This window comes from Equus przewalskii, chromosome 26 (assembly GCF_037783145.1).
Source record: "Equus przewalskii isolate Varuska chromosome 26, EquPr2, whole genome shotgun sequence".
Taxonomy (NCBI): Eukaryota; Metazoa; Chordata; class Mammalia; order Perissodactyla; family Equidae; genus Equus; species Equus przewalskii.
The window spans coordinates 5,682,685-5,706,720 of record NC_091856.1 but is presented as its reverse complement, the minus strand read 5'-3'; the positions used below and the strand labels follow the sequence as shown (position 1 = coordinate 5,706,720).

Genomic DNA, 24,036 nt, shown 5'->3' with positions numbered 1-24,036 from the left:
CCGATTGCCTTGCCCCCCTCACCCCCCGCCCCCCAGGGTCGGGAGGGGGAAGCTTATGCCCCACCAAGGTGCCTCTGGTGGCAGGGACCCTCCAGAGAGCCAGCCGGAGGACAGGGCCGGGCTGGAGGATCTTTGGAAGTGGCAGTGGAGAAAGAGGAGGAACATTCCTGAACATTCCATCCCCCAGCCCTGCTCCCTGGACCCGGCACTCTCACGGTCCTCTGGACACCGGCCGCGGGTGGTGCGGGGTTGGGGAGAGGGCGTGGCACTCACCGGCATCATGAGCCCTCGATCGCCTTTGGCGCCCTTGAGGCCGTTCAGTCCCGGGCGACCCTGAAACCCACAGGAGACGCCTTAGTAAACCCACTGCCCGCCGGCCTGCCTGGCCCACCTGTCCTCCCCTCACATGCAATCTGAGGAACGCCAACACCTACGGGTCGTCCGGGAAGGCCAAATTCCCCTTTGTGTCCTGGCGGTCCTTTGGGTCCCTGGAGGCAAAACAAATACCAGATTGGAAAAGAACAGAAACTCAGAGGTCAGCGAGATGGGGGCCCCAGCCTTTGTGGGTCGTGGTGACAACGAAATACTGACAGGAGGAAGGAGTGCAAGGAGCCATTACGAAGAATCCACCTGCTGGCTCCTTGTCTCCTGGCCTCTCAGCTCTCAGCTGGAAGCACCTGCTCAATGCCTTACCACCCCACACCTCCTGCAGGCTCCAGCCCATCCCAGACTCTGGATCCAACTCTCCCAGCCAGACAGGGCTAACAAAGGAGAAGAGGTCAGCAGTTCAGGGCCTCAGCTCCCAGGCAGGGGGTGCTGGGCCAGCTCAGAATATGGACCTTTGCTCTACATCTCATGTCCCAGGGCTCTGCACACCCCCCACTGGAATAATGCAGCCCTGCCTCTGCCCTCATGCCAGCCCAGCCTAATGACCTGCTCCAGGATTTGGTTCCTAGAGCCTAAGACCAGGATCTTGGTCTGGCACCCCAGTCCTCCAGAGGATTCCCTGACCACTGGGCCCTATTCATTCCAGGGCTGGCTTTCCGTGTCCACGTGCTTCCAGGGCCACCGACCTGTTCCAACCTCCTACAGGAACCCTCATGCCTTCTGGCATCCGGGATGCATACAATGCACTAGCTCTTCCCAGAACAAGGTCCACCCTCAGTCTACACCTTCCCACTCCTGTGGCTGGGTCTGCCCTGTCTCCTGGTGGCGTGGGGCTGAGGGTGGGGAATGATGGCTTAAGCCTGGGCCCTCCAAGTCCCTTCTTCTTGCTGTCATTGACATATACAGCCATGCCCTGGAGAACGGCAAATAAAGACTGAGTTGATACAGGCTCTGGATGTAAATTACCCAGCCCATGTTACTCTTAGGGAAAGAAAAGCGAGAACAGGTAACAGGGCACAGGCCACTTGGTGGTATGGTCTAGTGCAGAGCTTCTCAAACGGCAACGTGCACAGGCATCATCGGGGACCTTGTCGAGATGCAGATCAAGTAGGTCTGGGGTAGGGCCTAAGCCTCTGCATTTCTAACAAGCTCCTAGGTGATGCTGACAATGCTGATCCACCGGCCGTGAGTCACAAGGCTCTAGTGAGTTTGTATGGAGTTTATTAGCTATATTAGTCATACTAGTCATGAGGGCCACAGCTAGCCCATATGGCATCTTTATGAAAATTAGAAGGAGGTGCCCCCTTACTGTCTGTGCTTGGCAAGCTGTGCACAGCCGAGCGTCAGTGGGAACACCCACCATGGCCATGTGCAGCAGCCCGCTGGCCACTACTAACAACTCTTGGTGTTACCCACGGCATTGGATGTTAGTAAGTGGTTACCCAGTGTTAATTCAAGACTCTCCCCCTCTGCCTTAGCCCTCAGCTCCCCCTCTCCAGGGCATCCAGTCTGCCTGACTGAAGGGACCAAAGGCCTCAGAAGGTCCTTTGAAGGATGCACCTTGGAGGTTATGGTCCACTCATCAAGGGTCGTGTCTTTTAGAGAAATGTGACGTCTTTTCTCCCAGGCCTGAGATCCAGCTTCACCCAAAAAACCCCCTGTTTCTCCAGCCCAAAACGTTCCAGAAGAATGACATTGTTTATTGGAGTCAGTGGGGCAAGGTGGGAAAAACCTGACAGGCTGGGTTCAAATCCCCCTGTGCCACTCACAAGCTGTGTGACACTGGCCAAGTTACTTAACCTCTTTGACCTCAGTTTGCTCGTCTATAAAATGGGGGTTCTGAGATCCACCTCTTAGGGCAGAGAGGATGAAAGGAAACGATCTGGGTGAAGCATCAGTACGGCGTCTGACCCACAGGGGATGTCCTACGCCTGAGTCCCCTTTGTTCTTCGGGGAGGAATAGATGACGGGGAAGTTCAGGGTTCATCCCGGAGAGAACCGGCTTAAAAACTGTTCAGCAGCCCCAATGGGTTATAGGCAGAGCAGGAGGCAGGACGGCCCTATCATATCATCAAGCACTAATTCAACACCCTCATGTACAGATGGGAAGACAGAGCCCAGAGAGAGGAGAGAACCTGCTCAGGAACTCACAGCCACTGAGCAGCAGACCCAGGGCCAGAATCCGAAAAGCCCAGAGAAACTCTCTGGGGTTCCTTTAGAGGGGTTCCCTGGGCAGCGGCAATCTGCAGCAGGCAGGACCTGCGGTGTCATCGTGGGTGCTCACCACCAGCCGGCTCTCCTCTCCTTCCTGGACATGCAGCTAAGCCACGTTTCTGAGCACCACCCCTAGACATGTGAGTTCTGGCCAGCAGAATGTGCTAAAGTGATGGTCATCATCCTCGTTGGTCTCCCCTCACTCCCCAACCTCAGCCTGCTAGCTGGAAGATGCCAGCGTGGCCTGGAGTCCACCAGATGGCCGAGTCACAGGATGCAGGCATCCTGGGTCCCCGAGGCATTGCTTGGAGGGGAGACACCCAAACAATCACAGTGGACTCTGCAAGAGCGAGAACTCAGGTGCTATTGGCGAAATCACTGAGATGTTTCCTTAATTGCAGTTAGCCTACCCTAACATGCTTACATTTTGCCACATCCTTTTGAGTCAAAGTACGACAAACGCTTCAAACCCCAGCCCAGTCCCAGCTGGGCTTACCATTGGTCCCGGGGCTCCATGCGCTCCAGGTTCACCCTGAAACAGGAGATATGGACTTGTCACTCAGAGGAACACAGTTTGTGGCAGAAACAAAGATGGGACACCGAAGGGGATGTATGCTTTCAGAGTCTGGTGACATAATTACCTTCATCCCCCTCAGCCTTTCCAGAGGAATGTCCCCCGTCAGGATGGTGCCCGGCTCGCCCTTCTCGCCCTGCAATTCAGAGAACCTTTCAGTCAGGTGGGGCCTCCTCCTCACCCTCACCCAGAGGCTCACTAGGGCCTCTCGGTCCTACCACGAGGATTGCTCCTGCCTTCATCCCACCTTCCACCCCACGGTTCTCCATGACGTCCGGCTGGATGCTCCAGCAGCTTCCTAAGTGCCTGGAGGTCCTCTGGGCTGTTCCTTCCATGCACCATCAAGCAGCTCTCCGAAAGAATAGGCCTGCAAGTGCCTCCAGGGCTCCGAGTGCCAGCAGATGGACATCCTCACTCTCAGCCCTCCAGGAACCAGCCCCTACAGGGCCCTCCCCACCTCCCGCTCTGCAGCACCCTCCGGGAGCCTCTGGCTCCTGACATATCTGGTGGCTTGCTTTCCTAACAACTCGACTTGACTTCCGTTCCCACCAAGAAGCCTTATTCTTGTTAAAGCATCTGGAATTAGGAAAGAGATGAGAATATCAACTCTATGGGCCTCTCTCGACACAGGGGCCATGTCTCCATATGGAAATTAGCCTCCAAACTCCAGGCTCCTGTGCGAACACCTACTTCATCAGGGAGAGTTATCTCAGTTGTTGGGAATAGAGAGATGGGTAGACTGGTAGCAAGGACACAGGATCCAGCCCGAATCCTGTCCTCAGCAGAGCCATCTACTATTCCAGGATAGAAGACATGTGTCCAGAGAAAAGGTCAGGCAGAGGAACCTTCTGTATCACTCAGAGGTTTGGCCCCACCCTCCAGGGCTGGCGCCTGGGGCGCTGGGCTGGAGCACCCTCAAGTCTCCCTTCAATGAGGGGCCAGAAGCAGCCAGGGCGGTGGTGTCAGAGCAAGCAGAGCAGCCTCTTCACCTCATCCCCTAAGCCCACCCCTGATATGTGGATCTTACCACTCCGCTGGTGAGGAAAGGCAGTCCCGAGCACGCCAGCAGCAAGGAGAAGCAAGCACAAAAGCATTAGAGGCAGAAAGAGAAAGCATGTTTGCCGCGAGGGCTGGAGCAGAGCCGCCTGGGCGCCACCCCAGTTTTCAAGGTGGCAAGGGATGAGGGGCGGGGATGGCATGCAGGGATGGCATGCATGTCCCACTAGATCCATCTGAACTTGCCACACAGGAACAGAGCGTTTAAAGCAAGAGCCACTCTTGCTTCAGCAGGCCTCCCCCCAAACCAGAGGTGCTGCTTGCCATAGGCCCATGGCAGCAAAAAGCATCCCAAGATGTTGCCTCTTGTGGCGCCAAACTTAGACCCCTTCGCCCAGCACACTGAACCCCCCCACCCTCTGGAATTGTGGTCCGACAGACACTGGAGCCTCTCTCCTCTTCCTTGGGAGCCAGTGTGGAATGGTGTGGGGAGGGAGAAAGAAAGCAGCCTAACACTTCCTCCTCTTGGAGACACACCCACCCTCCAACTCCCCAAGGCATGTGCAGGGGTTGCGCTCACTGGCTTTGCACAAACCTCCATTATCGCAATGACTATGCTCTCTGTTGGCTCTCTGTGTGACTGTTCCTCCTATCTTATTTCTATACCCCTGGTGCCTAGTACAGGAAACTGGCTGGCACACCTCAGGGAATGGATATAAGATGAATGAGTACATAAAGGGATGGTAGAATACAGGAGTCCAATCCAGAGCCTCTGCAGTCTGTTTCTGGATGTCACTCTCCCCCGCATCTATAAAACCCACTGGGAAGTTAATTCCAAGAGGCAAATATGGGAGGGAACAAGGTCAGTTCAGTGGCCTGGGAGCTCTTACGAAGTGCTCTCCATGCTAAACATTGACTCCAAAGATTTTGGGCCAAGACTGCCATCCAACTGCAGATGTCTCAACTCATAAGTTCTAAATATTAGCATTCATTGGATTCACTAATTATACATTCTTTCATCCCATAAATGTCTTCAGTGCCATTTGTGTACCAGGCCCAGTGCTAAGTAATGGAGGAAGAGAAAAGAAACTGGGAAGCAGCCGCCCCAGGGAGCGTGCACCCTCATGCACTCTCATGGGGGTGCCCCAAGGCAGCAGATAAAGCATAGCACAGCATTCAGTTGGGTTGAGTTTTTTTCAAACTATGATGAAAATCAATTTCTCTCTCACAACCCACCTTCCCCCTGGAGGAAACCTGAGATTATAAAAGTTGACAGCTGGGGAGTGACTGCTCCTAGGGAGTTGCTTTGGGGCATGAAGAAAATACTCTAGAACCAGGCAGTGGTGATGGTTGCATAATCTTGTGAATATCCTAAAAATCACTGAATTTTACAATATAAAGGGGTGGGTTTTATGGTATGTGAATTATATCTGAAATTTTTTTAAAAAGGGAACAGCTACTTTTAGTCAATCTGAAATATTAGGTAAATTCCAGAGCACGAGTTCACCAAATACCAGGGTCCCGCTCACCTGTTCTCCTTTTAGTCCTGGAAATCCAGGCACGCCAGTGTCACCTTTTGGTCCTCTAGGGCCCTGGAGAGAATCATTGGAGGGTATTTTTTTTGTTTGTTAAGATTAAAATGCTTTAACCAAAGGGAAATATTTTTTTCAAAAAGTAGAAAAGTAGAGAGTGCCATCCCTCCAGTGGTGGAAGTCACAATTAGCCACAATATTGCCTAACGTTAAGGGGTCCAGAAATGGAGGTCTGGTGGAAAGAAGACAGCACTGAGTGTCCGGAAGCCTGGAGGCCCCCACGCCTCTTTGGACTTGGGTTCCTCCAAGGGGCTTTACTGGCCTGCTGCCTCTGCCTCTGCCTCTGGGTCATCCGGGCCAACCTCCAACCACCTGCACCTCCAGCCTCCACCTCCTACAGCCTGCCTCCACCCACCACTCACCGTCCACGACTCCCACCCCTCCTGTGGCTCCCCACTACCTCTGGGGTAGGATGCAAACATCCCAGCCTGACACCCACACCCATCCCAGCCAGCCTCAGCACCACCTCTCCCACCGCCCGGCACATCACGTGGGCGAGCCTTTCCCCTTCCCCGCTCCATGCTGTCTGCTGCCTCTGCACTCCTGCTCCTGCTCACGCCATTCCCCATGCAGGAATACCCACCCACCCCTTCTGCAGAGCGGAATCCTGCACACCCAGTCAGAGGTGACCTCTTCTCAACTCCACCAGACTTTTAATACCTGTGACAATGACTCACACAGCCAGACGTCTGCCCCCAAAAAGCGTTTCAACACTTGATTGCTATTTAGCTTTTCACAAGTCCCTGTCCCGTCTTCTGGGTTAAAGCAGTGGCCTTCAAATATTTGTTATTCTTATTTTTTAGCAGTGAAACTCTTTTCATTCCTTTTTTTCAAATAAAATCTTAAACAAAAGCCCAATATATAAAATACGTCAAATGGAGCGTCCCTGATGGGAGGTTGGTGGCCCAGATCCTGCCCTCTGGCCCCCTCCTCACTCCCTGAAGTGGCCCTGGAGGCTCCCTCAGGACACAGAACCACTCATTTAGAGGAAAATGCGTTCTGGAACATGCCACCGGTTTGCAGCAGCCAAGCTGGGGCTGGAGCTCAGAGGTCTGGCTTCTTCTCCTCCTAACTCAGAGGTCTCTGCGGCTGCCACTCTCACTTCTGTTTTTTAAGGTCTAGTTCACATGTATTTTTAGTGTCAACATAAGATATGCTCCTTTTAGAAAATGTAAAAGTTCAGAAAAGTATAAAGAAATAAGAAAAGAAATCACTTATAATTCCGCCATCAAGAATAAACGTCTATAGGGGCCGGCTCCATGGCTGAGTGGTTGAGTTCATGCGCTTTGCTTCAGCGGCCCAGGGTTTCGCTGGTTCGGATCCTGGGCGCGGACCCAGCACTGCTCATCAAGCCACGGTGAGGTGGCGTCCCTCATAGCAGAACTAGAAGGACTCACAACTAAAATACACAACCATGTACTGGGGGGCTTTGAGGAAAACAAGGAAAAATAAAAAAATAAAATAAAATAAAAAAAGAACAAATGTCCACTGCATTTTTGATAAATTCCCTTCATGTACCCTGGAGGCAGCACATGCCACCCATGAGCACGAGGCCTTCCACAGCTGCAGCGTCTTGGAGAAATCGTGCACATTTCCCTCTGGAGTGAGGCCCTGGGCTTCAGCACAGGCTCCAACTTTCAGACAAGACTGATCGCTGTCTCCAGAGAAATGCATTTTCACCTTCCACATGGAAGGCCCATAGTGTGGTGCCCACAGACGATTCGTTACTGGACTTCTACTCTATGGTTCCCCTCCCCCATCCTCCATCACCACCATCCTTTGATCTAGTCTTTGATCTACTTGGACTGTATCTACTTGAAATGCTTGACTCATCCACTCACATTCATAGGAAGCCAGCCAGCTCCGGCCGGCCCCGAGGTAGAGAGAGATGAGTAAGACCCAACCCCCACAAGCTGTTCACAGTCACAGTACAGGTGAGGAAAAAAGGACCAGAACACAAGTAACTGTTATTCAAGGCGGAAAAGAACCACAGCAGAGGCGAGAATAAAGCTCTGGGGGACTCAAAGGCGGGAAGGATCACTCCAGGTGGGGGGCAAGGAGGAAAGGTCATGTGAACAAGATGGCGCTAGAGCCTGGTCAAGCAGATGGAGGAAGACAGCATTTCCAGGTGGAAGGAACAGAATGAGCAGAGCCACGGGGCACAGACAGAAGACGGTTACTGTGGTACTTACTGGAAATCCTGGCAGCCCAGGCATGCCCTCCGGGCCCTGTGACACACCAAAGACAAAGCAGGCGAGTTAGGAGCCAGCAGGAACACTGCGCCCCAGGGGCCCGCTCCCTCCCAGCACCTCCCAAGGGCGCAAGCACGTCCCCACACTGTGGGGCTCATAATCCATTTTACCGAAGAGGTGCTGAGGCCCCGGAGGGGAAGGAACCGTGCAGAGTCACACAGCTAGTTAGTGACAGAGCCAGAAACTGAGCATGGGAGCCCAGAGTCCCGCCCCTGAGCCAGAACTCTCTGCAGTTTAAGTGGCAGCCTCCTTCTCTGTGAAATCACTCAGCATCTGAAAGCGCTGGGGCAAGGAACGAATGCAGCACTGGATGAATGCTCTCGGAAACACGTCCCTAAACTCCAAGCGAGCATTTGGGGGTGAAGTGCAGGCGCGCTGGTGAGACTCAGTTCTTTTCCCGCAGTAGGAGCAAGAATTGTTAAGAATCAGCCATTACAAAGGCCCTGGGACACACAGGGTCTGTGGTTCACTCCACACGGGGCCAGGGCTCTTCCTCCTGCCAGCCCAGACACCCACAGACCCATGAAAGGCGTATGAGTTTGGCAGAACATACACAGAGAGGGAGATGGCTGGGCGGCAACGAGTTTCTCCATGTCCTGCACGCACAGCAGGGTGGAAAAGCACAAGGGTGTGCGCCGGACTCGAGCCCTCTCAGGAAGGGGACGGCCTCTGAGGAGCAAAACGACTGATCCTCCATTAGGGATGAAGGGGACGCTTGGCCTGGATTCTCCCAAGGGGAGGCCAACAATTTGGAAGGAAAGAGGACTCTAGGGGTGGGGAAGAGAGAGAAGGTGGGGAGCACAGCAACGCAGGTGGACGAGGCTCAGGGACTCAGAACAAAGACGCTGAATCCTCTATTTTAGGCTGTCACCGTTTTGCTCTAGTATCATCCTACCTAACACCAAAAATGTTAGGGGAAAAGTTTGGGGAAAACCAATACCCTCTGAAATGACTTTTGCTCCTTAGCTGGCTCCCGTTAGGGTGTGAATATTGGGGTGTTTGGGATGATTCTGGCCGAAATCAAGAAGAGGGAGCCCCATTGGATGTAGTACAGAAGAGAGGGCGGGTCAATCCACCAACAGAGCTCTCTCAACAGGAGAAACCGGCGCCAGAGGAGCCTCCCAGATATTTGCAGAAGGCTTGGGGAGGGCACTGAATTTTCCCAGGACGAAGGTGGGGGTTCAGGCCAACCTCCCTGGGCACGGCAGGGGTAGGTGGCCCCCAGGACATCTGGATAGCACAGCTGTGGAAACGTAAGCCTCAGTCTCCATGTTGGCCTATACAGAGTGCCACAGTGGGCATCCGTCATGTCCTACAAGCCGCCCCTAAAGCTAGCGAGGTGTTATCGGGGAAGACGCTCAGAGTGGTGTGCAGTGCAGACGGGGCTGGAGCCCAAGGCTCCGAAGAGCAGAGCTCCTTCCCCTGTCCTCAGCTGCCGCCAGCCGATGCTGGAAGACGCAACGGGGATTTATGCACAGGCTGCAAGAGGAAGCTGCCTTCCTCTCAGGTCCTGTGGTGCCATGGACCGACTCTGCGAACTTGCAAAAATAACGTAGCTTCTTTGCGAGTCCCAGATCTCTAAAACGGGGCTAGAAAGACTGGAGCAAGCCACACCTCCTCCTCCTGCACCCGTTTTCCTGTCAGCGCAAGGAGGGGTCTTTCTAGGCTCTTCCCGTTCTGTGAAATGAGATCATGTAGATAGAAGCAGGCCAAAAGCGGTGCACAGACGTCAACTGGTTTGTTACTTAAGATTCTCTGATCTCCATGACACATATTTCCGAGGCATGGGACTGGAAGCTTCCAAGCATTGGCCAAAACTCCCCACATGATCAAACTAATGTGATAGCGACTTCTCAGAAATGCAAAGTTCTCTTTCCTTGCTACTTTGACATGTTCCAGCTCCATGCTTCAGGAGCTACAAGGATTCCAAACCAACCCAACTGAGTTTGAACAGGGGCACGTGGGCCGGGCAGCTGGGGACACACACCGGAGGCCCCATGAGCTCAGGAATGTCCGAGAGATTCTTGAATCCGTGGGTGATGTTGATCAAAGACTGAAAGAGAAAAAGCAGACAGTGAGACAGAGGCTGGCACGTGCTCCACCTTGTTCCTGGCAGCAAGGCTGTCAGTGAAGTCACCCAGCATGCAGAATTCGGGCAGACACGGATAACACCCTGGACCCACTGCCAACACGTCCCGCCCTCCCACTTCTCACGGAACAGCTCTGAGCTGCCTCGTCACTTTCCTCTTTTAATTAATCTTAAAGTTGTGCAATATGTGAATGCCTTCTCTCTCTTAAATTTTTAAAAAAAATTTAGAAAGCACGTTGTGTTGTTGGTATGTGTGTGTCTGTCCACGGGGTTATTTCACACACGTGGCATCCCAGGCTATATGTATCATCCTTCAACTTGCTTTTTTCACTTAACCATGTAGCGTGGCGATCTTTCCATGTGGAATTTTTGGGTTTGGATGTTTTTAATTTTAACAGAGCTGTCCAAAAGGGCCACGACCCCTCCTCCAGAAGCACCTGAGATGACCTTTTTCCCTCAGCCCTGACCCACCCTTGGTACTTTTTAATCAGAATTTTTTACTAGTCATCCTTTCTCCAGTTATGTGAGCCTGTCTGTCATCTACCAGTATGACATCATTTCTCTCAGAAGGGCCCTGATTTTTCCAAATGTGATGTCCTAATATTAAATGGACCGTGATCTGGTCCCAGCCTACATCCCACTCTTCTCTACAAATTTCCATTATTCTCCATGCGCACTCCCCTCCCCCCCGCCCGCCCATGGCCATCAGCTCCCTGTGCCCTAGACACACCATGTTTTTCTACTCTGTGCTTTGGCTCAGAGTGTCCTGCCACCTGAAGTCCAGAAGTCCTGTCCTCCATGCTTACCTGGTAAAGTCCTTCTCAGCTTTCAAGTCCCTGCTCAAAGACACTTCCTCCAGAAAGTCTTCCTTGATTTCTCATATCCCAAACTGTCTTTCCTACCTTGTTTCCCCCACATATATTCCTTTGCCTCTTGGTTACAGCTCTGTTACAGCCATTCCTCTGACTGTAACAGCTGCCAATCAGAAGAGAGTGTTCCAGAAGCACTATGTGAGAGAATAGTGGTACTGGGGTAGGAACAGACAAGTGGGGCATGCTGACAGGTAGGCCCTCCAATGCCAGATGCCGGCTATGTACCCCCTGAATAACCAGCAGCCCTGAAGGCCCTGAAGTTGTGGACAACCTTCTCTCTCCTTTAGCAAAGGCAGAAAACACACAGTCACACTCTGACATGGATGATACTCACACTAGGCAAGACCTCGATGCGCCCCGGTGGCCCCCGGGGCCCAGGGGGTCCCACGATGCTGGCTCCATCCATCCCTCTGTCACCCTGGATACAGCAATGAGAGCAGAAAAAAGTTCATTGTATATGGATAATGCTCCTAGAGCCAGACTGGAAATATCTCCCACCCCCACCTCTGATCCGTGACCTCACCTTGGGTCCCTGGTCTCCCTTCTCTCCTTTGGGACCCTGGCAAAACAAACAAACAAATCAATATTCTTTGGTTTTCTTCTATTCACTTTGCTCACTCTCCATCTATCCTCCCATCTTCCCCTCTCTCCCTAAGCTCTTTCATGGGTTTTGTCCCAGCCAATGGGAGCAAAAGATGAGGGGAAAATTCCTCTTCCAGACTAGGAAGGAAGGAACGCTTCACCGAGAGCCAGAGGACCAGAGGCCCTCTCCCAGCACAGGGTGAGTGTCCTCTTGACCCTGCATCTCAGAGCCTTCTGCATCTGCAGGATGGGGGAGGGTCCTCCTATCCGATCATGGATGGGGCTGTGCTGGGTCCCACCGCGAGACTCTGCCTGGCCTAAACTGAAGTGCTCAGCTCTGGATCCCACGAGACAAAGATCATGAGATCCCGGGGGCTGGTCCTCTTGAGAGCAGGTATTACAGCAGAAGATGGACAACGCCTCCCGGGGACTCGACGCCAAGGGGGACGGGCACCTGTCAGGAGCACGGGGTTTGGAAACGGGCAAGGTATGAGTATCGAATGGGGCAGCAGGAAGGAGGCAATGAAGCAGAGATGCTTAATGGTAAGGGACTGGAGAGGGAGAGATAAAGATGATTTTCAAGTTCTCCCACATGATGTTTTGTGAAAAACTTGTGTGCTGCTGCAAAGAAACCAGCTGTGAAGAGCATCTGGACTCCCCATTGCACAGCTGGAAGCAGGAGGCACAGAGAGGGTGAATTCTGAAAGGAGCAGAGCCAGGAGGGCACCCTACAGCCTCCTGACTCCAGCGTGACAGCAGGACAACCCTCAAAACAAAGATTTCAAAAGTCAACCCACACTTGAAGCTGTTGGTCCAGAGATTCTGGGTTCATGCAACAGCCTGATGCTCCCGGAGCCTTCGGTATCCTAGGGAAGGAAGAAGAACGGGAATTTCAGGTCCAATTCCTGAGTACCTCCTTGAGCCGGGTATGGTGCAGGGGGCCAGGGCTCAGAGGGAAGTGGGCGCGGCCTCTGCCCTCGGCCCGGCGGGCAGTTAGCCGGTCCGCCCAGCAGTCCTTCATGCACACGGTTCTTAAACCACAGAAAGGGGGCAACGTACCTCGAATCCAAGTCCCGTTGCACATCCAGGGCCTGGGGGCCCAGGGGGTCCGGGAGGCCCTGGGGGTCCCATGACCCCAGGAGTGCCCACTTGTCCATTCTTCCCGGGGGGTCCTGGTAAGCCTCTGCTGCCAGGGTCACCCTGTAAGGAAGGGGACAGGCTGACTATCCGGGCCTGGGTTCACTCATGGAAGGAACAACATACACGCCTGAGTCAGAAAATCGTTCTCAGAACTTAATTAGATTGATGGATTCTCTGATGGGTACTGCTAATGGGACTGAAACAGCTGTCTGGCTGACTGACGTCTCACTCGGAGAGATGCTGACGCACCCAGCTGAGCGCGTCTGTGAGGAGCGGGAGGGGGAGGACACATCGCAGGCTACTCGCTCCCCTCCACCTCAGCGGCTCTGCCTTCCCTGAGCGGCTCCTCTGAGATTCGTTCAATCCTCCAGCCCAACAGTCCAATTACAGTAAACCCAGGGAAAGGGGAGGAAAGAGGAGAAAGCTCTTTCTGTTTTTTTTGTTTTTTTTTTTTACCTTTTCACCAACTGAGCCATTAGGCCCTCTTGCTCCCTGAAAACAAAAAACAAAAAACAAGAGCCAATTAATATATATCTCATGAGGTATGTTCAGAAGAAAGCACAGAATTACAGACTCTTAAGTGACAGGATATTAAGATGGGACTCCCCGTCCCAGCTTCGGCTGGTGTCTCAAAGCTGAGGACATTACAGGAGTTTCCAGTTTACTCGGCAGGCCACGCTGAAGGCTTGTCAAAGCCATTTGTCAACTGTTAGCTCATTACCCAGCTCAAGAATAAAAAGGAGAAGCTGAAGATTAACCAAGGAGAGACTGTGGAGGAAGAACGCCCTGGAGAGCTGTCAGCGTCCCGGGTGGTCCCTGCCCCAACCCTCCCACGACAGAAGTAAAGGGCTGCTTCCCCCACTCAAGCCAAGGGAAGGGGTTTCGAGAACTTGATATGTGTTCCCTTGGCTTTTAGAGATATCTAGAAAGATGACTCACGCCTCTGGAAAATTCTAAAGACCAAAAGCTGGCTGGAGTGGCCTCAGAATGGGGGGGGGGGGTGCTGCTCTAAAGCAGGTTACTATGGGCCACGGTACAGGTTTCCTAGGGGATTCAACGTGGATCCCACAGGAAGAAGCCAGCTGTGAGCTCTAAGCAGTGGGTAGGACCAATGAGGGCTGATGGTCAGGCGTGGTCAGCCCCAGGAGACACTGCCCCACATCCAGGGACTGTGGTTGGGGACCCCCAGCTGGGGAATCTGAAGACACCACAAAAGCACCTGCAAGAGAAGAGGCCAGCATTGCACGGCCACAGAGAAGGCCCTGACAACCGGTTATTATGTATCAAACGCACAGAAATGACAGAGCAGATAATTCCAAAATAGTCATGCTCAAAAACAAGATGGTGAGCGACCCTGAACCTGAGATAGAGAGGAATGCCAAAGGAAAAACGTGGGAAGCTGAAACCCGAGGCTTCGGTGGTGGAGAGCAGCCACAGGGAGAAAGCATCCTGCAGAGGGTGGTGGCAGCCAGGAGCACGGCATGGCTCTGACAGGGAGACAGGCGGACCATTCTGGAGCAGGACAGCCCTCGGGTCCTGCCCATCTGCCCTCACCTCCCACTCCCACTCCTAGCACAAGAACAAGAGTTTGTTGGCGCAAAGGGAAAGGGTGGAGCCACGGGGGGCTAGGGGATCCTGGGAGGTCCAGGGCTACCCCAAGCTCATAAGATCAGCTGACGAGGTGCCCTGCCTGATGGCACAGCCCATTCCTCCCACTCCCCTCCTGAAACCTGCAACTCCCCAGCAATCTGTACAAACAGAGGCAGAAGACAGACTGAAGAGGGATTCCAACAAAAGCAAACACACAAGCAAGAAATACCACACATCTGCGGGCAGGCATGGCAGTAACAACAGCAACACGGACTGGACGCCTGAGGGAACAGAGTTAAGCAGGCGTCCTAAGTACGCAGGATATAGTCTCAGAGAGAAAAGGAGGATCCTACAGCCATGAAACAAGGACAAACTCCTATGAAATAGGAACAGCGCTTATGGAAAAGAATCAATTAGAAAGAAATAAAAATATATAACCATTTGCAAGGAACAATTCTGTAGAAGGGCTGACTAACAGAAGAAATTCTCTCTCACCTGAAGAGAGAATTACAGAAAGAATCAGGCTACAGACGCCCTGGACATTATGGGGCGGCAGGAGGAGAAGGGATGCTGGCAGAAGGAAGCGGTGGTGGCTGGGCCATCACTTCCCCGCCTGCCCGCTTGACCTGGAAGAAACTAAGCGTGACCTTCCACCCAGAGCAGAGACAAAAAAATCGGGTTCCAACTTTGCTGCCCAATCCGGAGGCTACAGTTTCTGTGTCTGCTTCTCTTGAGTGAGCCAGCCACGCCGTCGTCTGCTGCCTGTCGCAATCTGACCTCGGAGGAAGTGCCAACCTTATGCTTCTTTCCAGTAAGAAGTCAAACCACAGTCACAGTTATTGTAAAACAGAAGTTAAATTAGCCTCGTCTCTTGACTTCTGGACTCTCCCCTCTGAAAATTTTATGTTGTGTTGCCATTTGACCCTGTTAAAGAAAATCACGTTCATAAAATGAAAAACTCTGTTTTTTCAATTAACTTCCTGACTCCTTTCAAATCAAGAGCAGGTCTTGCAGCAGTTTCAAAGGAAGTTCTAGATGTTTTGGACCTTGAGTCATCTGTTTCAGAGCAGATGATTTTATTCAGCTTGTACGTGTGAAGACATAGTATTGGGACCCATTCCGCTGGCTCACAGATTTGGTGGCCATCATATTGCAACAGGAGCAGATCAGCTTGGGGATGGAAGAGCTCATCTTATTGGAATTTACGTGAACAGGCAGAGTGAAAAGTGGGAGCTCCAATTAAAAGGGTCAGCAAAGATCTCAGACTCCCGAAGTGGTGATGGTAGAGGTGTACTTCATGCCTCAGTGACAGAATCGCGGTGCAGTGGGACTACACACCATCCTGGAGTTCCAACCAGCAGAGCTGCTAGTCTGGCGGTGATGAAGTCTGGAGAGATCAGTTTTACAATGAAAATGCTGTGAAAGAACGAGTTGTAGGAGAGCTGCCTGCTGTAAAATCATGGTTGAGAATTCATTAGAAATTTCTACTCGTTACGGTAACTGGATTTGCTAAGACCATCATTAGACTTCATAATGCAGGAACATCAAAAAACCTAATAAATACACGGATTTTTTTTTCTGTTGCGGTATCTGAGATGGCGCAACTTATCGCCTTGTGGATGTCTGTTGGTTTTGCTCGTGATGCTTGTTACACTGATAACTTCAATTTGTTACCATTACAACAGACTATGGTCTATTCGGTTTACTGAGGTCTATAATGCAGATTTTGTACGAAATACATCTGATGATGATGAAAGAAGATATAAAATAGGAAACCAGGCCAATATTAGAACATGTAATTGAAACAAGTAGTCACAAGCTCTCAACCCATGACTGGATCTTACTTAAGAGCAGCTCCCAGCTCAGATTCTTAAGGGGTACCCTGTTCTTTATCATGCAAGATTTAGAGAATTGCTCAAAGCCAAATTGAGATTATGTGGAGAAAAGGAAGAAGATGATAATTTACTTGTATTTCTCTTACATCTCAGAGTAAAGACAGAAGCTGGTTTTCTGATGTCAAACAATGACATTTCGGCAGCCGGGTGAGATTACTCAAACCGGTTACTGGGAACTCAGTGTTCCTCAGCAATTCTGGGAACTGAAGAAAATGTCAAAGCATGAACTCTCTTCTCCCTGGGTGTCCTGGCACCTTTTGAGACTGAAGAATACAGTGAACGATTCAGATTGTAAAGGAAGGAAAAGAACGACGGCTGTTAATCTTAGGTAAGTGCTGAAGAACTGGACGGCATAGTCCGCAATGGCAAGAGCAGAAAGGAATTCTGCAGAGGTCCGTCCCCAGCACATTCTTCAGCATCCTTTCCAGAAGCATCCTGGAGATGAGCAAGCAGGAGACACCTCGCCTGTTCCTTCATGGCTAAAGATCTCAGAGTAGCTGCTCCTCTTAATTTGGTGAAAATAAATTGAGGAATACTTCTATCATCAAACCGAACATAGAATAACTTATTTGACAAATGCCTAATGACCACTCACATTTTGATGACAATCCCACCTTTGAAAATAATGATTACACATAATATTTTCTTCCAGTCAAATAAACTGGACCTCATTCCTTAGGGAAAACCCCACTTCAGACAACTGCCCTGACTGGTCAATGTGTCTTGCAAGTGAGAAGACAGGCTGATTTCCCTGCAGCCTGAGGTGTCCACGCACCCATGGGAGGCACGGCCTAGGCAGGGAATGAGCCCCTTGTCACTGGAGGTGTGCAAGCTGAGGAAGAGAGACTATGGAAGGGAGTCAAGGATCAACTGTATCCTTGGATCTCATGTGCTGTTACATCCCTGCGATTGCTCGATTTTTTCTTTAGCACTTTTTTTTGTTATTTTACATCTAGACCATGCTCCTTGGTTTACCTTTTTATTTTTTAGGTAAATGTCAAGTGCAAGATTTCCCTCGAGCTCTGCAGATACAAATTTCCAAGTCCTTCTGGAGTCTGCTTTCACTTGACCAGAAAGCATAGCAAATTTCAGGAGGAAAAAAATGTGACTTTTCTCCAACAATTACCCTGGGCAAGCCTGCCGATCTGCGCGCGCCTTTCTCAGCACTTGCGGAGTGCGCCTGCGCGGGTGTCCCTGCGCTGACGTGGGCGTGGGTATTTGTAAGTAAGGGAGGAGCATGGGGGGCAGGGGGGGTGGCGCGCGGAGGGAAGCTGGTAAGAGCAACCAGGAAGATGAGTGTAGGTCTGTGATGTTTCCTGCAAAATTTAATTTCTCATGAAATAGTTGGTACATGTAAAATGAGTTCTATAAAGCTTGACAATTGCTTTTGTCCTTTTTCTGAGAAATGAGCTTTCCACGAAAATTGAGTTACTGTTTCAATTAAAATAAGCACACTTGAGAGCTGATGGAAACTGGAAATTCAGTTCAGCTAAGACGGTGTTGTCTAGGGAGCAGGCATTTTCCACGACTTCATCCAGGTGGGGTAAACAGAAAGCCCCCCAGCCTGCTCCCCATCCCAGCTGGGAGGGACCTGCCTCCTCTGAACCCCAGCAAAACCCACCCCACATCACTAGCCTGAGTCTCGCCTTATCTTTACACCTTATTTTTATCGGAGCCCTTTGGGGACACAGCTTATCTCATCACCCAGGCTGGGAACACGTAGGGGCAGGAACCCCACCCCCACAGCACCACCGGGGGCTTACAGCCAGGAGAGGAGACAGGCTTCAGAGAACGAAGAGAGGGAAATGGAAGATTAAAAAGGCGCCTGAAGACGTTTCATTCATTCATCAAAGGCTCACAGAGGCCCCGCTAGGTTCTAAGGATACTTGGAGAATGCCAGGCTCTATGTTTGTCAGGGTGGGGTGGGGGCAGACAGGGGGGCTGACAGCTTTAGTGTCATTGGCTAAGAGGGGTCCCAGCAGAACAAACAGTGTGCTAATGGGAAATGGAGGCAGGAGGGGGGCTTTCTGCTCAGAAAGAGTTGGGAGAGCTTCCTAGAGGATACATCTGAACTGGGCCTTGGAGAATGAGAAGAGGGAAAGGACAGCCAAGACAGAGAGAAAAGCGTGTGCAAAGAACAGGAGGCCGCGGAGGAAGAGCAGCTCAGAGCACGTCAGTAGGGTGGGCTGGCCCGGAGGCCATGGGAGGGAGCAGTGGGAGATGGAGCTAGAAAGGGTGGTCAGGAAGGGCCTTGAAGGGTTCTGTCCTGCAGGCAGAGGGGAGTGCGCAGTGACTGGTGGGAGCCTGCTGGAGGAAGATGGAGGGGGCAGGTGGGTGGAGGCTGGACTGTGGGTGGGGAGAAGGGGGCACCGGCAAAGAGCCTGACACCACACTGCCGGCGAGGAGCGATGACTGTCAGATCAGAGTGAGAGAGAGGTGAGAGGTGGACGTCAGATCGGCCAGTCTTGGCAACGGGCGCATCATGGCAGGAAAGGGAGAGGAGGGAGGAGTTAGAGAAGACCCTGTTTTTGAGTCAGGTGACTGGGCAGATGGCAGCGCCATCCCCTGCCGCTGGGAAGATGCTGAGCACAGGATTAGGTACAAAGAGCCCCAGGACGGGGACATCCAGCAGGGAGGGCCAGGAGGGGATTAGAGAAGGTCATTCACATAAAAGGCAAGGTCAGGCTTAGAGGTCAGAGAGAGGCAGCGTGGGCCGCTGGCTCCCGTGTGTTGAAACCCTCCCGCCTTCCCCGTACCTTCTCCCCTTTCATCCCAGGAAGGCCGGAGGCTCCATCGAGTCCAGGCTGTCCCTCAGGGCCCTGGGGAACATTGGTGACAATCAGCTCACAACATCCCTGATATGAATTAAATACAAACCCTTCCTGGTCAAGAAGGACCTGACGGGAGAGGCCAATGGGTCCAGGGCCTTGCGCCAGGTCCATGGCAGAATGCCAGTCCCTGGCCCCAGCTCGGCCACTGCTGGCCATGCACCTGGGGACAAGTGTCCTTCACTCCCTGGACTGCGTTTTCTCCTCTGGGGGGGGAGTCAGCGGCAGGGCTGGATGAGATGGTTTCAGGGTCCCCCGCCCCAGCCCAGCACTGATGTCCTGTGATTCCAAGATTCTACATGAGTCTGTATTTCCTGTCCTGACTAAGACAAAGCAGCAAAACACTGTGTGGGAAGATCTTTTTCTTGGCTGCTGCTTCTTATGAGTCTTAGCAATGACTGGGCTGAGGAGGAGATTTATTTACAAACGTTAGCTGGCTGCTCGCTCCCCGTCTCAAGCCTTAGCGCTGGAGTCTGCAGTCTGTGTGCCTCCCCCTGTGGCCACAGAGAGGGGCAGATGACTTCAGTAGCTCACCGGAGGCCCAGGTTCACCAGCAGCTCCATCCTCTCCAGGAGATCCAGGGGGGCCCATGAAAATATCAGTTCCTGGTTTTCCTGGAATCCCAGGTGAGCCAGGTGGGCCTGGGGGGCCTGGGGGACCCTAAAAAACAGACACTCTGTTAAGAAATAGTGGGGGAGGGGATAAATGTACACTGAGCATGTATGTTCCACCCATTCTCTCCATTCCTTCCAACAACCCTCCAAGTAGAGACTGGTGTTCCCACTTAGCAGATGGGGAAACTGAGCCTCAGTGAGATGACGTGACTTGCTCTAGGGCTCACACGCTCACAGCTAATTATTAGAAGAGCAGGAATTTGAATCCAGGTCTTTCTGACTCATTATAACCTGTTTTCTCCCAATAAAAATCCAATTCGTTGGAATTTTCAGAGGAGCTCTGGCTAATTTAGTTTTCTGATTAATGAAGAGGTCCATCAAAAACCACCTGTTTTTGACCCTTGTTAAAAATCTTCCTGCAGTGGTCTAGCCTTCTCAGCCTGGCGCGTGTGGCTGATCTCAGCAGCCTAGAAGACCCACCTGGCTCCGTTCCACTCATCGAGTGGGCCCAGAACCCTCCAGCCCTGTCATGCCGAGTGGGCAGAGGGGCAGCCGAGGGGAGCCTGCTGGTTGGGGATCCAGCAGAGGGGCTCAGAGGAGGGGCTGCAGAGGAGGTTGGGGACCCAGGGACAGAGGCACCAGCTGCAGCTGGAGAAGGGAGGCGCTCATCGGGGGCCAGGGACTGGGGGGCCCAGCTTGGGCAGGAAGGTGAGCAGCAAGAACACAGAGGGAGAAGGAGTGGTCTTAGAAGGTTGGGAGGGGGGTTGCCTCAGGGTAGGGAGGATTTCAAGAAGGTTCTGGAAGCCAAAGTGTGAAATGGCACCTAGAGAAGGGGCCAGCAGGTCTCTGCAACGGTTAAGGGGTGGAGGGGGGTGGGGCATAAGCCACGTTGTAGAGGTGAAGGGCACGGGCATACTTGCCGTGGAGCAGCCTGCTGGAGAAGGCTGCCAGGGAAGTGAGGCAAGTGGAAAATGAAGGTCCTGAATATAAACTAACGGTCATACTCACTCAAAACAAAGCAGAACTGACCAAAGGGGGAAATGCCAAACATACACAAACGTAGAGTGAAAGGCATAATGAACTCCCAGGAGCCCGCGCCAGCCTCAACAATCCTCAGTAGTAGCCACTCCGGTTTCCCCTGGCTTCCGCCCCACAGCCCTCCCTCGGGGACTATTATGAAGGCAGCCCCAGGCCCCAGGCTGTGCATCCTTCACACTCACCCTCAACAGCTCCTCGCTGCGCACCAGGTCGTCAGAGCCAGAGCCAGAGCCGAGGTCCAAGCCCCAGGCCAGGCCGGAGCCCTCAGCCTCCGCTCTCACCTGCAGAGAGAAGAAATTCTCACACCCTGGTTTCAGTTGCCGCTCTCCAAGGACAGTCATGTCACCAAAAGCTTTCCCATTTTCTGCAGCCCCTTGATTGCTGCTGCCAACTTTCCTTCCAGCCTTTTCTCCCACTCTCCTCTACAGCTACCCTCCTCCCCCGCCACCTTCCAGCTGTGCAGCCAACATGCAGCCAGTCCTCAAACATACGACACTCTTCCCCATCTTCTCTTCAGCCTCCTTTCCCGCCTTTCAAATCCCTAGTCATCCTTCAGGGCCCAGTTCCATGGCCACCGCCTCCATGAAGCCCTCCCTGTCCCACTTTCAGGCAGAATTCCTCTCTCCTTCTGCTGAGGTCTCGATTTGGTCCCAGGACCACCTGACTTGACGCTTAGTAGATGTGTGCCTGTCAGCCCCTCTGGACTAGGACTCCTAGGGGTCTGGCCAATCCTGCGACACCCCTGGGTACTCCGTGTCCCCCACAAGATCTGGCACTGAGAGGCACTCAGTGCGTATTCGGTGAAGGTCATCACCTCCTCCAAAGAACAAAATGGACTTTCCAAAAGCCCTTTCTGGTCGTGAATTCCTGAAGACAGGAACCAGGCGAGGCCTAGTCGGTCACGGAAGGTGTGTGGGGAGCACGAGCTGAGAGGCTCCGCGGCGGAGCTGGGTTAGGGCTAGAGCTGGCTTAGGATGGTGGCAGCGCGTCTAGGTGGGAGAAGGGAGGCGGGGAGACCAGTCGGGAGGCTGTTGCCATTGTCTGGGGGACAAGGAAGCATTACACAACCAGACTGGGGACTCGGGGACTGACTGGATGGGGGGAGGGCCACCCGAAGACGTTTCCTGGTTCTCTCTCGGTGGCCGGCCAGGTAGATGGAGTGCCGTTTCAGAGATGGCAACCTGCAGGAGGAGAGGGCTGGGGCGTGGCGATGAGTCCAGTTTGGGACAAGTTGAGTTTGAGGGACCCATGGGCCATTGAGAGCGCAGGATATAAACAGGACGTAAACAGATCCTGCTCCTGAGCTCCCTGAGGGCTCTGAGGAGGCGAGAGCCCTGAGCTGACTGGAAGGCACTCTGGGCCGTCAGGAAGAATCCGCCTGTGGCTGTTTTCCCGCATCCCCGGCCCCTGCTCACTGTGCGTGTGATGAGTCTGGGTGGGAATCTCACCGTGGGTCCGGCAGGCTCAGCAGTTCCAGGGGGGCCAGAAAGTACCTCCTCAGCTCCACCCTAAAGAGAACAAGACGGTCAGTGGAGCACTGGGCACCGCCTCCCACTGTCCCTTCTCCTCTCTGTAGAAACCGTGCTCATCTCTAAGATCAGGCTTATGCAGAGGTAAAGAGGGCACTGTTCTTTATGAGCCAGCCCAGGGGGTACCATGTCCCACTTGGGACTCAGGAACCCCACTGAGTGGTTCCACATCACACTGGTGGGGTGGACGGGTATGGTGGAAGGAACGGAGCAGCATGAACAGTTGTTGCACACACACCCCTCTTGTCACCGGGGACTCCCCCCGGGTCTGGGTCCTGCTGGAGCACTGATGTCCACGCCCAAGATGGTCTCCATGGAAGCCCGCCCTGGCCACCCCACCCCTCCCACCAGCCCTGTAGCCTTTCCGGGGCCTTTATTGCTCAGAATGTGCCTCCTGGGACCGTGGCCCCTGGAGGACAGGCTCGGTGCATGAGTCAGCTCCAGGTCCCAGCGCCTGGCCCGCGGCTGGTGCTCAGGAAAGACCTTCCAGAGTGACAGGACCAGCCATTTGGAAAGGAGAAGGAGACGAAAATGAGAAAGGTGGCATCCTGGGGAACTCTGGCTGTCAAAAAGGGTCCAGAGAAATGGCAGTCCTGACAAATAAGGTGACAGAATGGCCCGAGCCACTAAAAGGAATGGAAACATGGACAGTGAAACCCCATAAAAACTGTGTGGTGTGATGCCCTCTCTCAGACACCCCTTCTGTCCCCAGAACCCTGCTGGCATCTGAAGGCCACAGAGGCGGCCAGAGTGGAGAGACCCCCCTCCCCAGACCCAGGCCTCCCCTCCCTCTACCCCACGGCAGCCTGGTGAAGCCCCAGGGCTGGAGCACCCTCTGTCCCCGGGACAGCCTCAGTGCAGCCCTGGGGGGGGGGGTGAGGAGGGCAGGGGACCAGGGCCAGAGTGGAGATGGGAAGGGTCCCCTATGGCCAGAGCAGGCTCCGGGGCGCACTGCCCAGGATGTGGGGCTCCTGGGGGCCATGGCCCAAGTGGCTGGGGGCACATCCCCTCGGCAATAGTTTCATGTCACCAGTTGCTTCAGTAGAGGAATTTGTTATTTTTCTGCAGTGACAGACACCAGACAAAGGATGTCCACAAACATCACCTCATTTCATTCCGGCTACTCCCTCGTGGGGTCGTCATCGCCACCCCCATTTTACAAGTGGAGAAACTGGAGCAAAGAAGTGGTAAAGACCTTTCTGGACTCCTACAGCTACTAAGAAGCAAACCCCGGTCTGCGGTCCCCTGAAGCTCCTGCCTGCCCACTGCTTTCCCAGGGAGAAAACCAGGGGCAGAGCCAGGAGCCTAGACACAGAACGCCAGACGTGGAAGGACCCTCTGATTACAGATAGGAAACTGAGGCCTGCGGAGGTCAAGGGACTTGATCAAGGTCACCAGTCCATAAGAGTCTTGACCGGAACTGAGCCCCGTGCTGTTTTTGCGATTCTCCCAGACTCTCCATTCCATCTCTTCTGAGCTCCATCCTCTTACTGCTTCTGCTATTCCCTTGATCAGAATTGATTCAATTAACCCCAAACAACATGCCCAGGGCACTTTATCAGAGCCAGTGTGTTCTCCAGAATGGTCACAGTGCCAATCTTTTCTCATTTGGGCCTAACCTGTCGTTTCATCCCCATACGTCCTGAGCCTAAAACAAGAAGATGTGGTTAAAACCTGGCCCATGGCTTTGGGACATGGAGCTGCTCTGCTCTGATGAGGTCCCTGGTCCTGGTAAGTGAGCTGGGCATGAGGGGGCTCGCTCTGGGCTGGATACAGCGAGCCCCATGAAGAGAACGATGTGGCTATCTAGTTGCTGCTAGCCGCCTGCACCCAGCAGATATAGG

The 24,036-nt window shown here is 53.0% G+C and overlaps 1 protein-coding gene across 3 annotated transcripts in view; it reads right to left on the bottom strand.

Moving 5' to 3' along the window:
* COL15A1 (collagen type XV alpha 1 chain) overlaps nucleotides 1–24,036 on the bottom strand; it is a 102,188-nt gene that overhangs the window by 21,359 nt on the left and 56,793 nt on the right. For all 3 annotated transcript variants that reach the window (XM_070595948.1, XM_070595946.1, XM_070595947.1), the window contains 16 exons: nucleotides 22,112–22,171; nucleotides 20,846–20,944; nucleotides 19,546–19,671; nucleotides 18,940–19,002; nucleotides 13,155–13,190; nucleotides 12,618–12,758; nucleotides 12,356–12,424; nucleotides 11,500–11,535; nucleotides 11,311–11,394; nucleotides 10,003–10,068; nucleotides 7,956–7,991; nucleotides 5,701–5,763; nucleotides 3,243–3,311; nucleotides 3,098–3,133; nucleotides 435–488; nucleotides 274–333 (listed from right to left, as the gene is read on the bottom strand). In XM_070595948.1, coding sequence (XP_070452049.1) covers nucleotides 274–333; nucleotides 435–488; nucleotides 3,098–3,133; nucleotides 3,243–3,311; nucleotides 5,701–5,763; nucleotides 7,956–7,991; nucleotides 10,003–10,068; nucleotides 11,311–11,394; nucleotides 11,500–11,535; nucleotides 12,356–12,424; nucleotides 12,618–12,758; nucleotides 13,155–13,190; nucleotides 18,940–19,002; nucleotides 19,546–19,671; nucleotides 20,846–20,944; nucleotides 22,112–22,171 — 1,098 coding nt within the window. The remainder of the gene's footprint in view (nucleotides 1–273; nucleotides 334–434; nucleotides 489–3,097; nucleotides 3,134–3,242; nucleotides 3,312–5,700; nucleotides 5,764–7,955; nucleotides 7,992–10,002; nucleotides 10,069–11,310; nucleotides 11,395–11,499; nucleotides 11,536–12,355; nucleotides 12,425–12,617; nucleotides 12,759–13,154; nucleotides 13,191–18,939; nucleotides 19,003–19,545; nucleotides 19,672–20,845; nucleotides 20,945–22,111; nucleotides 22,172–24,036) is intronic.